Raw genomic sequence first — 12,100 nt, forward strand, 5'->3', positions numbered from 1 at the left:
ATGGAACCAAAAAACAATACAAGAATTTCAGAATTCCTTCTGCTGGGATTTTCAGAGGACCCAGAACTGCAGCCCCTCATCTTTGGGCTATTCCTGTCCATGTACCTGGTCACTGTGCTGGGGAACCTGCTCATCATCCTGGCCACCATCTCAGACTCCCACCTGCACACACCCATGTACTTCTTCCTCTCCAACCTGTCCTTTGTGGACATCTGCTTCACCTCTACCACCATCCCCAAGATGCTGGTGAACATCCAGACACAGAGCAAGGCCATTACCTACGCAGGCTGCATCACCCAGATGTGCCTTTTCTTTATTTTTGGAGAGTTGGACAACTTCCTCCTGGCTGTGATAGCCTATGACAGGTATGTGGCCATCTGCCACCCGCTGCAGTACACTGTCATCATGAATCCCAGGCTCTGTGGTTTGCTGGTTGTGGTGTGCTGGATCCTGAGTGTCCTGCATGCCTTGTTGCAAAGCTTAATGGTCTTGAGACTGTCCTTCTGCAGAGACATAAACATCCCTCACTTTTTCTGTGAACTTAACCAGGTGGTTCAACTTGCCTGCTCTGACACCTTTCTTAATGATTTGATGAGGTATCTTGTAACTGTGCTGCTGGGAGGAGGCCCCATCACTGGCATCCTTTACTCCTACTTCAAGATCGTGTCCTCCATCTGTGCAATCTCATCAGCTCAGGGCAGGTACAAAGCCTTCTCCACCTGTGCGTCTCACCTCTCCGTGGTCTCCTTATTTTATGGCACAGGCTTTGGTGTGTACCTCAGTTCTGCTTCAGCCAAGAGCTCACCCTCCAGTGCAACAGCCTCTGTGATGTACACCGTGGTCACCCCCATGCTGAACCCCTTCATCTATAGTCTGAGGAATAAGGATGTGAAGGGAGCCTTGTTAAGGCTCTCTGGAGGGCAATTATGAAAGTCTCTTGTCCTGGGGTTCAGGAGCACATGCCCAGGACTGCAGGCAGCAAAGCCTCAGAGCCAGAGTTGTGGATCTTTGATCTGATTGTGAATGTGACACCCTTTGATTCACTTTACCTCCTGGAGGTCACATGATTCTGGTTTTGACCTCTGTGCAATGTAACTGCTCTCTTTACCCAGCTTCCTGATTTCTCTGAGAGGCAATAGGTTTTGCACTTTGTCCGCTCACCTTTTCTTCCAAACAGGAAACATTTATGTCACAGAGAGGCAAGGTTTCTTACAAATAATTTCTTCCCACCTGACATATCTTGTATTGATTTAGGTTCTTTTCTGTTTCATTCTTAAAATAGTCATGTCTTTTACTACGTTCATGGAAACAGCAGCACTGGGCACCTGAGAACAATTTTGCAATTTGTACTTGAGCGAAATCTGAGTCCACAGTTTCTCTGTTTGCATTATTGTTCCTGTGTATGTCAGCATTTTAACTACTTTTCTTGAAAATTTGTCTTTAGTAATTTAATGTATTTTGTTACAAGTTATTAAGGTCTTAAAAATTCAACAGTAAATGGATAAAGAAAATATGGTATATACATATGATGGAGTTTTACTCAGCCATAAAGAGAAATTAAATCATGGACTTTGCTGGTAAGTGGATGGACCTGGAGAACATGGTTCTAAATGAAACAAGCCAGGCTCAGAACATCAAGGGTCAAACATTCTCTCTCACATGTGGAAGCTAGAGAGAAATGAGGAATAAAAAGGGAATCTCATAAAACTAGAAGGGAGAACAGTGGCATCAAGGAAGGAGCTGGAGGTGGAGGGAGGAGGGATGGGGAAAGGGGGGACTGCAGAGTGAAATAGACCCCAATGTGTCACATACACACATGGACACACTGTAGCGAGTTCCAGCTTCATGTTTATGTGTAAAGTGCCAACTAAAAACATGATCAATAAATAGATAAAAACCAGTGGAATACAGGAAGGGGAATAGGGGAAGAAGGAGAGCAGGGAAAGGGGAAGTCCTGGGGACTGAGTTGGAGCATATTACATTCTGTGTGTGTGAGTATGTCAAAATGAGCACCACTGTAATATATATCACTCTAATGTACTAATAAAATGTAGAACTATAATGTATGAATAAATCATTAAAAATGTAAAGGAATAATTTATTTTTTAATGTAACATATTCAAAGTTTCTTTGGGTTAGTTTATAGACATCTTGAGGAGATAATTATTCTGCCTAGTAAAATGTCTTTTTCAGAATTACATTAGTTGTCATTCAAGAGCCCTTGTATGGAATTCTTGGCTGGAAATGGTGGTGCACACCTTGATTCCTAGTGACTTGGAGGCTGATGCTGGATGGTGGCAGTTTTGAGGCCATCCTGGGCAAGTTAGGGAGACCCTGGCTCAAAATAAATAAATAAATAGATAGATAGATGAATAAATACATGGTAAAGTCGTGTAGCTCACTGATAGGTCACTTCTGGCTTCACTCTCCTGTAATACAAGAGAATATATAATAATAACAACAGAAAAAGAGTGAGTGGATGCACTTCCTTTCAGAATAACATACAAAGACAATTTGGGAGGAGAAGATGTACAACTACCTACGCCAGACTCCACAGAGCTTCAGAATCTTGCTACTCCAAGTTAGGTCCATGGACCAGGACCTTCAGAATCAGGACCACTGTGGACCTTGTTAGAATATAGAGTTTCAGGAGACCGATGACCTCAAAATTTGCATTGGAAATCACATCCCTGGTAATTCTTCTACATAATGAAGTTGGTTGAGGATTCACTTTGATCACCTCCTCGCTGCTGACATTTGGGGGCAATGTAATTATTTGTGTTGGGAGCTTTCCTGGTTGGTTAGTACCACCCACAGACATTGCCAATATCCCTAGGGGAAAAAATACATATAGTTGAAATCGAGATGCCCATATTTTGAGAAGTGGAAGCATCATGTCAGAATTGAAACAAAGGTCCCATCTCTCCTTAATGTAATAGCACATGTCAGCCCAGTTTCTGCAGTGGAGATGGAGTTCACAATAGTGTCAGTATACAAAATAGACTTCATGGAATAGAGTTTAGGAAACATGAAATTGCACAATTCTTATCAGATGCTAATCTCAGGTTATGGTGCAGAGTAAAGAACTAAGTTCATCTGTTCTTTTTTTTTTTTATTTTTTTTTTTTTAATATTTATTTCTTTTAGTTCTCGGCGGACACAACATCTTTGTTGGTATGTGGTGCTGAGGATCGAACCCGGGCCGCACGCATGCCAGGCGAGCGCGCTACCGCTTGAGCCATATCCCCAGCCCTCATCTGTTCTTAATAAATATTTCAAGGGCTCCAGCCCAGCCCAGATGGGAGGAGGAAGCCTGGTGCCACGCCCAGACCTGAAGAGGAAGCCCGGCCTGCCCCTCCTGCTAGTCCGGAGGAAGCCCATCAACCCTTAAAACCCATCAAAGGGGGTGTGGCTACCAGCATGGTTCTGCGGCTGATCCAGGTACCCAGTTTCCAACTCCCCCACCCTTAGCTGCAATAACTCAAAATATTTCCCACAAGCTTTTGGGGGTTGTAGCTATCAATGCAAAACAACAACTGTACAGGCACCTGGTTTCTACCTCAGAGACTAGACTAGGGAAGATACAGGTGGAAGCTCATTTCCTTTCACACTGGCTATACCCACCACCCTGATTACAGAGGCTCAAGCTAGGAATAGACAATGTCACCTACTGGAAGCAAGGAAAACAGTGTTCTGAGAGACTTTTTTTTTCTCTTTCTCTTTTTTCTTCTCTCTCGTCCACAACTTCAACATATGTGAAACCAAGAACTGTGCATGAACAACCTAATTACCAAAGTAATATAATATAGAGGAATTGCATATACCCCACCTTCCCCCCATTTTTTCTTTATTTCTATCTTACTTTCCTTTTTCTTCTCTCTTATTTCTCTTTTCTTCCTTGTTATTTTTTTTCTTTTCTTCATTTGTATTCCCTCTATCCCACTTTCAATCTCCTAACTTTTGCTATCTATACATAGGGTAACTATCTAAATACAGATAGGAGGTTGAGTCTATACATTCTTGCATAAATTACCAGTCTATTGGTTAGAGTTCTCCATAGGTGCTAAGTTAGTTTAACCTCATACCCTCACTCCTTTCCCTCTAAGTATAACATCCTTCGTCTGAAATTAAGTTTTCTATATGTCACCAGATATGGTATGCCTTTTATGAAACTAATGACTATATTCTTAAATAATAATTAAAACCAATATCTATAGACTTAGAATCTAACTATAAATGTATTAATAATGAAAACTTGTGCTTAGATGATGTACTGTTGATATTGGGAACTGTTAACATTGTCTTTCTCCGCAAAAGAGGGATTTTGGAGCTATACAAAAACAATACAAATATATAAGGGGAAAACCATTAACACAACAGTTTCACAAAGCTAGAAAGAATCATGAGCAGTAAGAAAAGACAAGGAAAGAAAGGACCACAAACAATACAGGTCAATTCAACATTAGATGTGTTGCAGTAATTCACTCGCAGGTCAGCATGAGAATAGAAAGAAGAAGCAGAGCAAGCAAAGCAGCAGCAGGAAAAAAAGTCCTCTATTGTGTACAAGACATCTTTTTATAGTATTGTGAACAAAGAAGGCAGGCTTCCAACATCAATGAATCAGGTCTTTCAGCTAATTAAACATAGCACACAGAAGTTTTACTTTCTAATCAGAAGTGACCCGCTTCTCATGGCTAATCTACTTTCGGCCTGGAGCATGCCAAGCTCTGCTCTTGTTAAGAACAGATAATAAAATTTTTCTTAGCGCCTTCCTAGCCCACTTGGCAGAACATCCTGTTTGCAGGCAAGTCCTCCCAAGGACAGCAGACACCTCATTTTCAAGCATGTCCGCTATTACCTATCTATACCTTGATAGAATATCCCATTTGCAGGCAGACTCCATCAAGGACAGTAATAGTAACGCAGTCACATCTGATTCTTTACAAGATGAGGTAATATCTACAGCTGATGGAATGTCAGACAAAAAGTTCAGGATATACATGCTTCAGATGATCTGGAGTCTCAAGGAAGACATTATACAGCAAATTCAGACAATGAAAGATCACTTTGACAATGAATTACATAAACAAATCCAAGAAGCAAAAGATCAACTCTATAGGGAGATAGAGGATATAAAAAATAAACAGAAATCCTGGAAATGCAGGAAAAAATAAACCAAATTAAAAACTCAAATGAGAGTATTACCAGCAGAGTAGAACACTTAGAAGATAGAACTTCAGACAACGAAGACAAAGTTTTTCAACTTGAAAAGAACATAGACAGCTCAGCAAGAATGTTAAGAAATCATGAGCAGAACATCCAAGAATTATGGGAAAACATAAAGAAACCAAACTTAAGAGTTATTGGGAGACAAGAGGGTATAGAGGTGCAAACCAAGGGAATGAGCAATCTATTCAATGAAATAATATTAGAAAACTTCCCAGACTTAAAGAATGAAAAAGAAATCCAAATACTAGAAGCCTACAGGACACAGAATGTACAAAATCATAAGAGATCCACACCAAGACACATAATAATGAAGATGCCCAACATATAGAATAAGGAGAGAATCTTAAAAGCCACAAGAGAGAGGAAGCAGATTACATTTAGGGGTAAACCAATCAGGATAACTGCTGACCTTTCAACACAGACTCTGAAAGCTAGAAGATCGTGGAACAACATATTTCAAATACTGAAAGAAAAAGGGTTCCAACCAAGAATCATGTATCCAGCGAAATTAAGCTTCAGGATTGAAGATGAAATTAAAATCTTCCACGATAAACAAAAGTTAAAAGAACTTGCAGCTAGAAAACCAGCTCTTCAAAACATCCTTGGCAAAACATTATAGGAAGAGGAAATGAAAATAACAATGGAAACCAACAGCGGGAGGTAGTACAGTAAAGGAAAAACTAAGCATAGAGGAAAAACAAATCATGTTAAGTAACATACATAATCAAATATGGCTGGAAGTAGAAACCATATCTCAATAGTAACCCTAAATGTTAATGGCTTAAATGCACCAATCAAAAGACATAGGCTAGTAGAATGGATTAAAAAAAAGATCCAACAATATTCTGCCTACAGGAGACTCATCTGATAGAAAAAGACATACACAGACTGAAGGTGAAAGGTTGGGAAAAATCATACCACTCATATGGACCCTGGAAGCAAGCAGGGGTGTCCACACTTGTATCAAATAAAATAGACTTCAAGCCAAATTTAATCAAAAGGGATAAACAAGGACACTACATACACACCAACAAGACTTGATGATCATTAATATATATGCCCCAAACAATGGTGCAGCTACGTTCATCAAACAAACTCTTCTCAAGTTCAAGAGTCAAATAGACCACAACACAATAGTCATGGGAGATTTTAACACACCTCTCTCACCACTGGACAGATCTTCCAAACAAAAGTTGAATAAAGAAACCATAGAGCTCAATAATACAATTAATAACTTAGACTTAATTGATATATACAGAATATACCACCAAACATCAAGCAGATACACGTTCTTCTCAGCAGCACATGGATCCTTCTCAAAAATAGACCATATATTATGTCACAGGGCAAATCTTAGCAATTACAAAGGAGTAGAGATACTACCATGCATTTTATCTGATCATAATGGAATGAAATTGGAAATCAATAATAAAATGAGAAAGAAAAAATCCTACATCACATGGAGATAAAACAATATGCTACTGAATGAACAAAGGGTTACAGAAGACATCAAAGAGGAAATTAAAATATTCTTAGAGGTAAATGAAAACTCAGACACAAGATATCGAAATCTCTGGGACACTATGAAAGCAGTACTAAGAGGAAAATTCATTTCATGGAGTTCATTCCTTAAAAGAAGGAAAAGCCAACAAATAAATGACCTCACACTACACTTCGAAGCCTTAGAAAAAGAACAAATCAGCAGCAAGTACAGTAGAAGGCAAGAAATAATTAAAATCAGAGCTGAAATCAATGAAATCGAAACAAAAGAAACAATTGAAAAAATTGACAAAACTAAAAGTTGGTTCTTTGAAAAAATAAATAAGATTGATAGACAACTAGTCACGCTAACAAAGAGAAGAAGAGAGAGAACCCAAATTACTAGCTTACGGGATGAAAAAGGCAACATCACAACAGACAATTCAGAAATACAGAAGATAATTAGAAATTATTTGGAAACCCTATACTCTAATAAAATAGAAGATAGTGAAGGCATCGATAAATTCCTTAAGACATATGAGCTACCCAGATTGAGTCAGGATGATATAAACAACCTAAACAGACCAATATCAAGTGAGGAAATAGAAGAAGCCATCAAAAGACTACCAACCAAGAAAAGCCCAGGACCGGATGGATATACAGCAGAATTTTACAAGAACTTTAAAGAGGAACTAATACAAATACTCTACAATCTATTTCAGGAGATAGAAAAAGAGGGAGAACTTCCAAATTCATTCTATGAGGCCAATATCACCCTGATTCCCAAACCAGATAAAGACACCTCAAAGAAAGAAAACTACAAACCAATATCTCTAATGAACCTAGATGCAAAAATCCTCAATAAAATTCTGGCAAATCAGAATCAAAAACATATCAAAAAAATTGTACACCATGATCAAGTAGGATTCATCCCCAGGATGCAAGGCTGGTTCAATATACGGAAATCAATAAACGTTATTTACCACATCAATATACTTAAAGATAAGAACCATATGATCATCTCGATAGACGCAGAAAAAGCATTCAACAAAGTACAGCATCCCTTTATGTTAAAAACTCTAGAAAAACTAGGGATAACAGGAACATACCTCAATATTGTAAAAGCAATCTATGCTAAGCCTCAGGCTAGCATCATTCTGAATGGAGAAAAATTGAAGGCATTCCCTCTAAAATCTGGAACAAGACAGGGATGCCCTTCTTTGTAGACCCTTTTGGGTCTTCTAGGTATAGAATCATGTCATCTGCAAATAGTGGGGTGGGAGGGGTGAGTTAATCAGCTCAGGGTCCCTGAGAGACCAACAGGAGGAAACCGCTCCCTTGGTTCCAGCTGCATTCCAGCCCAGGGTCTGTATCCTGGGTGCCCAGCAAAATAAGAAAGGAGCAGAAATAAACACATCCAAAGTGAAAAACAGAGATGTTTTTATGGTTTCAAAGTGATAAAGAAATGATCCAAAGATAAAATGATGAAGGAGGATAAATTAACAATTCACAAAAGGTTCCATGAAAGTACAACAGAATCTTTTCATGGTTTTATATGATACAGGACCTCTTGGGTTTCCTGTGCCTCTTCCAGGTCTCCTTGACCAGTTGGTTTTGACCTCTTCCTCACTTCTCTCATGTGGCATCTCTTCTTTGTTATTCTTCAGGTTTGGATATTATTTTTTTTAAACAAAGCCCACAGGTGCACTCTGGCCCTGGTTCTGGCCTTCAGCCAACCAGCAGAGGTCTCCCCAGCTGTTCTCCACAAACCCATGCACATGTCATGACAGTCCTGTCCTTTTGCTCCCTTCCCATGGCTGGGGGCATTGTGTTAGAACACATTTATCTCTCTGTTCTCAGTCTATGATCTGATAAAACCAGATACAGGTGAGCAGAGACTTCATCTGCTTTGTTCACCTTTGTATTTTCCCAAAGGTAAAGAAGTCTATCTGCAATTACTAGAGAAAAATATAAGAAAGTAGTAAGTTAGGAAATCCAAAATTGCAAGGAGAATGCATCCACAGTCCATAGAATTGCTTCCAAGCATCTGGCTTTAACAAGTTGAACAGAGGTCTGGGAGATCCAGAGGCAGACAGACCAGCCAGGACGTCCTCATGATGCTTCCAGTGGCCTCCACGTGGAGGTGAATATTTGTCTTCTGCTTTGTCTCTCCATGATTAAAAGCTTCCAGGATTCTCAAATATGTCTCTGAGCCTGGCCCTGGGTTGGGACCAGGGATCCCCCTGTCCTTTATGTCCCAGTGAGGAGGCTGGGATTCTGTTCATTAGTGTCCCCCAGGATTCAGTTATGGATTTCTAGAACCTCAAGGACTTTGGGATGTCATTCTACATCTGGGTCATGGTAGGGCATGGTCATTCCATACTGGGCATCTTCTTTCCCACAAGCAGGAGATGAACTAGGGAAACCCAGTAAGTTGTCCCCCTGGGAGCAAGGAGAGAAGCTGTGGAGCTGTGAGAGAGGAGTCTTCCCAGAGACCTGTTTAGGTGAGTTCAGGAGGACCTGGTGAGCACCAGCTCTAGGAGGCAAAAGGGGCATGAGAGTTGGAAATTGTCAACAGGGGACATTCTCAGTGCCTTGAATGAGAGGGATGTTAGGTTGAGCTCCTTTAGAAAATCAACCTTTCCTTTTTAACTTTAATACTTTCCTCTGATTTGACAGAAATATTTGTCCCTCCTCCTCTTCATATTTACTATTTTAATGCATGTATTTTATCCGTACCTCCCCACTGTACATTCTTGCTAATATTTCTCTTTAGCGTCAGTCCCAGTCTTCATGGAATCTTTTCTCAGCATATTTTCTATGATTCTTATCCCTTGTTTTGTGATTTCATAATTCTGCACATAGTCAAAGGCTGTCAGGAATTTTTCTTGGCTCTCTGATACATTCTTCCTCTTTGTAATATTCTTCCTATGTTTGGGATCAGTATTGATCCCACACAAGCCTTGTTATGCTTTTTGGTCATCTTGATCCCAGAGTTTCTTTCTCTGTGCCTTTAATTATTTTATTACCTAATTCATTTCAGAACCTCCACTTCAACCCCAAGAATCAATTCTTAGCCAAGATATTTCTGTGGGGATTTTTTCCATTGACACAAAACAGATAAGATTCACAAGGGGCTACTCTTGGATCTCTAGAGTAGGACAAGTCTGTGGTTGCCATAGGGTAGAAAAGCTGCCTAAGAGCTGAGAGAGAGATTGGTGTTAAAGGGTGCTTTCCAAGGAGGAAACAGTTTTTTTAAAGTCAGTGAATGTCATAAGTTGGAGAAAACTTTAAATGTAGATTAAGACTTGTGTCTTGGTGCCAGGGTGAAAATGATAGCACATGGGCTTAGCATTGGAGAGACCCTGGGTTCCATCCCCAGAACTGGAAAGAAACACTTGTATCTTCACAGAGTGTCCTTCAGTAATCATTTTCACAGATTGCATGCAGGTATTGGGTGCTCAAAACTTAATTTTGCTTAAACAATTCAGAAAAACTCTGATCTAAGAATTCCCAGGAAAGTAATGAAAAGAGCTCTGGTGGAGAGTGTCCACCCTGTGCCTCTAAGGGAACTCTGAGTAGATATATGACTGACTTTCTCCTGAATTCAGCGCTCATGGGGAAGACAACCTCTGAGTGTGATAAATCTTTGTCTTTATCACAGGAGCAACCACAGCCTGGAGAAGATCTCTGTGAATATAGTGAGCCCGCGAAACCCTTTAATACTATAGACCACTTTTTCAGTACCACACAATTCCTTCTGGAGAGACCCCCAACCCCATGAATGTCAAGAGAGCAGGAAGTCCTTCTTCCAGAACACTCACCTAATCACACCTGAAAAAATCCACATCATGGATAAGACTTATGCATGTGACCAGTGTGAAAAGTCCTTCCACTACAGCTCTGACCTTCTCAGGCACGAGAAGACTCATACCGCAGAGAAATTCTTCCAGTGCCAAGAATGTGGACAGGCCTTCAAGTATTCCTCGAATCTGTGGAGACACCTGAGAACTCACACTGGAGAGAAGCCCTTTGAATGTAGTCAGTGTGGGAAAACCTGCACCAGGAACTTCAACCTGATTCTGCACCAGAGAAACCACACAGGAGAGAAGCCCTATGCATGCAAGGACTGTGGGAAAGCCTTCAACCAGTCCTCATCTCTCCGGAGCCACGTGAGAACTCACACTGGAGAGAAGCCCTTTGCGTGCAGCCAGTGTGGGAAAGCCTTCAGGGAACACTCGTTGTTGAAGACACACCTGCGGACCCACACCAGAGAGAAACCCTATGAGTGCACCCAGTGTCGGAAGCCCTTCCGGACCAGCACACACCTGAATGTGCACAAGAGAATCCACTTGGGGGAGACACTGTATGAGTGTGTGACCTGCGGTCAGGTCTTGGGTCGTCTGTCCACCCTCAAGAGTCACATGTGTACTCACATGGAATAGAAGCCCTACTAGTGCCAGCAGTGTGGACAAGCCTTTATTGAGCCCTCATCCCTCAGGAAACACGTGAGGACTCCCAGAGGCAAGAAGCCCTATGCATGCCAGGAGTGCAGGTGAGCCTTCGGCCAGTTTTCACACTTCATTGTGCATGTGAGAACCCACACCTCGGGGAGACCCTACCAATGCAATCAGTGTGAGAAAGCCTTCAGGCACAGCTCCTCACTTTCCATGAACAAAAGGACCCACTGTGACAGAGAGAACATCAGGAAAGGTGGCTTGCCTTTGTCAGAGTCTCACTCCTACAGTGGCCCCTCGTCACTTAGCTGTGGGTTTATAGAAGTGTAAACATTTGGGTTGTTCTCAGAATACTTGTTAGCCTGAGTCTCATGTTTTCACATCCAGCAGATGAAACTAGCTCTGGCCTGTTTATTTCTTGTTACATGAAAAGAATGCATTTATTACTAACATAAGACATTGTTTATGAGGAAAGAATAGGAGAGAATGGGGTGCCTTTATTTATTTAACTCGAGTACAAATCTCTAACTGACACAAACAGCATGTCCATTTATATAAACACTTTATGGTGGTTGAAATCAATGTATTAAGTTCTACAGTAGCCCGCTGGATCAAGCATATTATTTGTGTAAACACACACTTATAAATATTGATTTCTAATTGGACATTTACTGAGAGAGGTATGGTATACTCCCCAAGATGGAGATGGAGAACTGAATATTTCCATCAGTTTTTAAGTGTATGTGTATATTTCGAAGCAATGGAATTAAAGAAAGCTTTTCACATTTTGTTTCATTTCCAGTGAACCATTACTTTTATAAACTGGCCATTTTCCCCTAAGGGTCGCCATTTAGGCCTGCACCCTGCGACAGCCACTCGCCATTAAAGCTTGCTGTTAATAGACTGCAGCCTCTGCCGGAGGTGCTGCAGCTCTTG

The 12,100-nt window shown here is 40.8% G+C and overlaps 1 protein-coding gene and 1 pseudogene across 1 annotated transcript; both read left to right on the plus strand.

Annotated features, from left to right (window-relative positions):
* On the plus strand, positions 1-930 carry LOC124087836 (olfactory receptor 7A17-like). Its single transcript, XM_046436965.1, has one exon. It carries the CDS (start codon positions 1-3, stop codon positions 928-930), a length of 930 nt encoding a protein of 309 aa, XP_046292921.1.
* Positions 931-10,323: 9,393 nt separating this feature from the next.
* Positions 10,324-11,494, plus strand: LOC124087667 (zinc finger protein 333-like; annotated as a pseudogene).
* Positions 11,495-12,100: the final 606 nt, after the last annotated feature.

This window comes from Marmota monax, unplaced genomic scaffold (genome assembly GCF_021218885.2).
Source record: "Marmota monax isolate L192 unplaced genomic scaffold, Marmota_monax_Labrador192_F-V1.1 WCK01_AAM20220418_F8-fsc00021, whole genome shotgun sequence".
Taxonomy (NCBI): Eukaryota; Metazoa; Chordata; class Mammalia; order Rodentia; family Sciuridae; genus Marmota; species Marmota monax.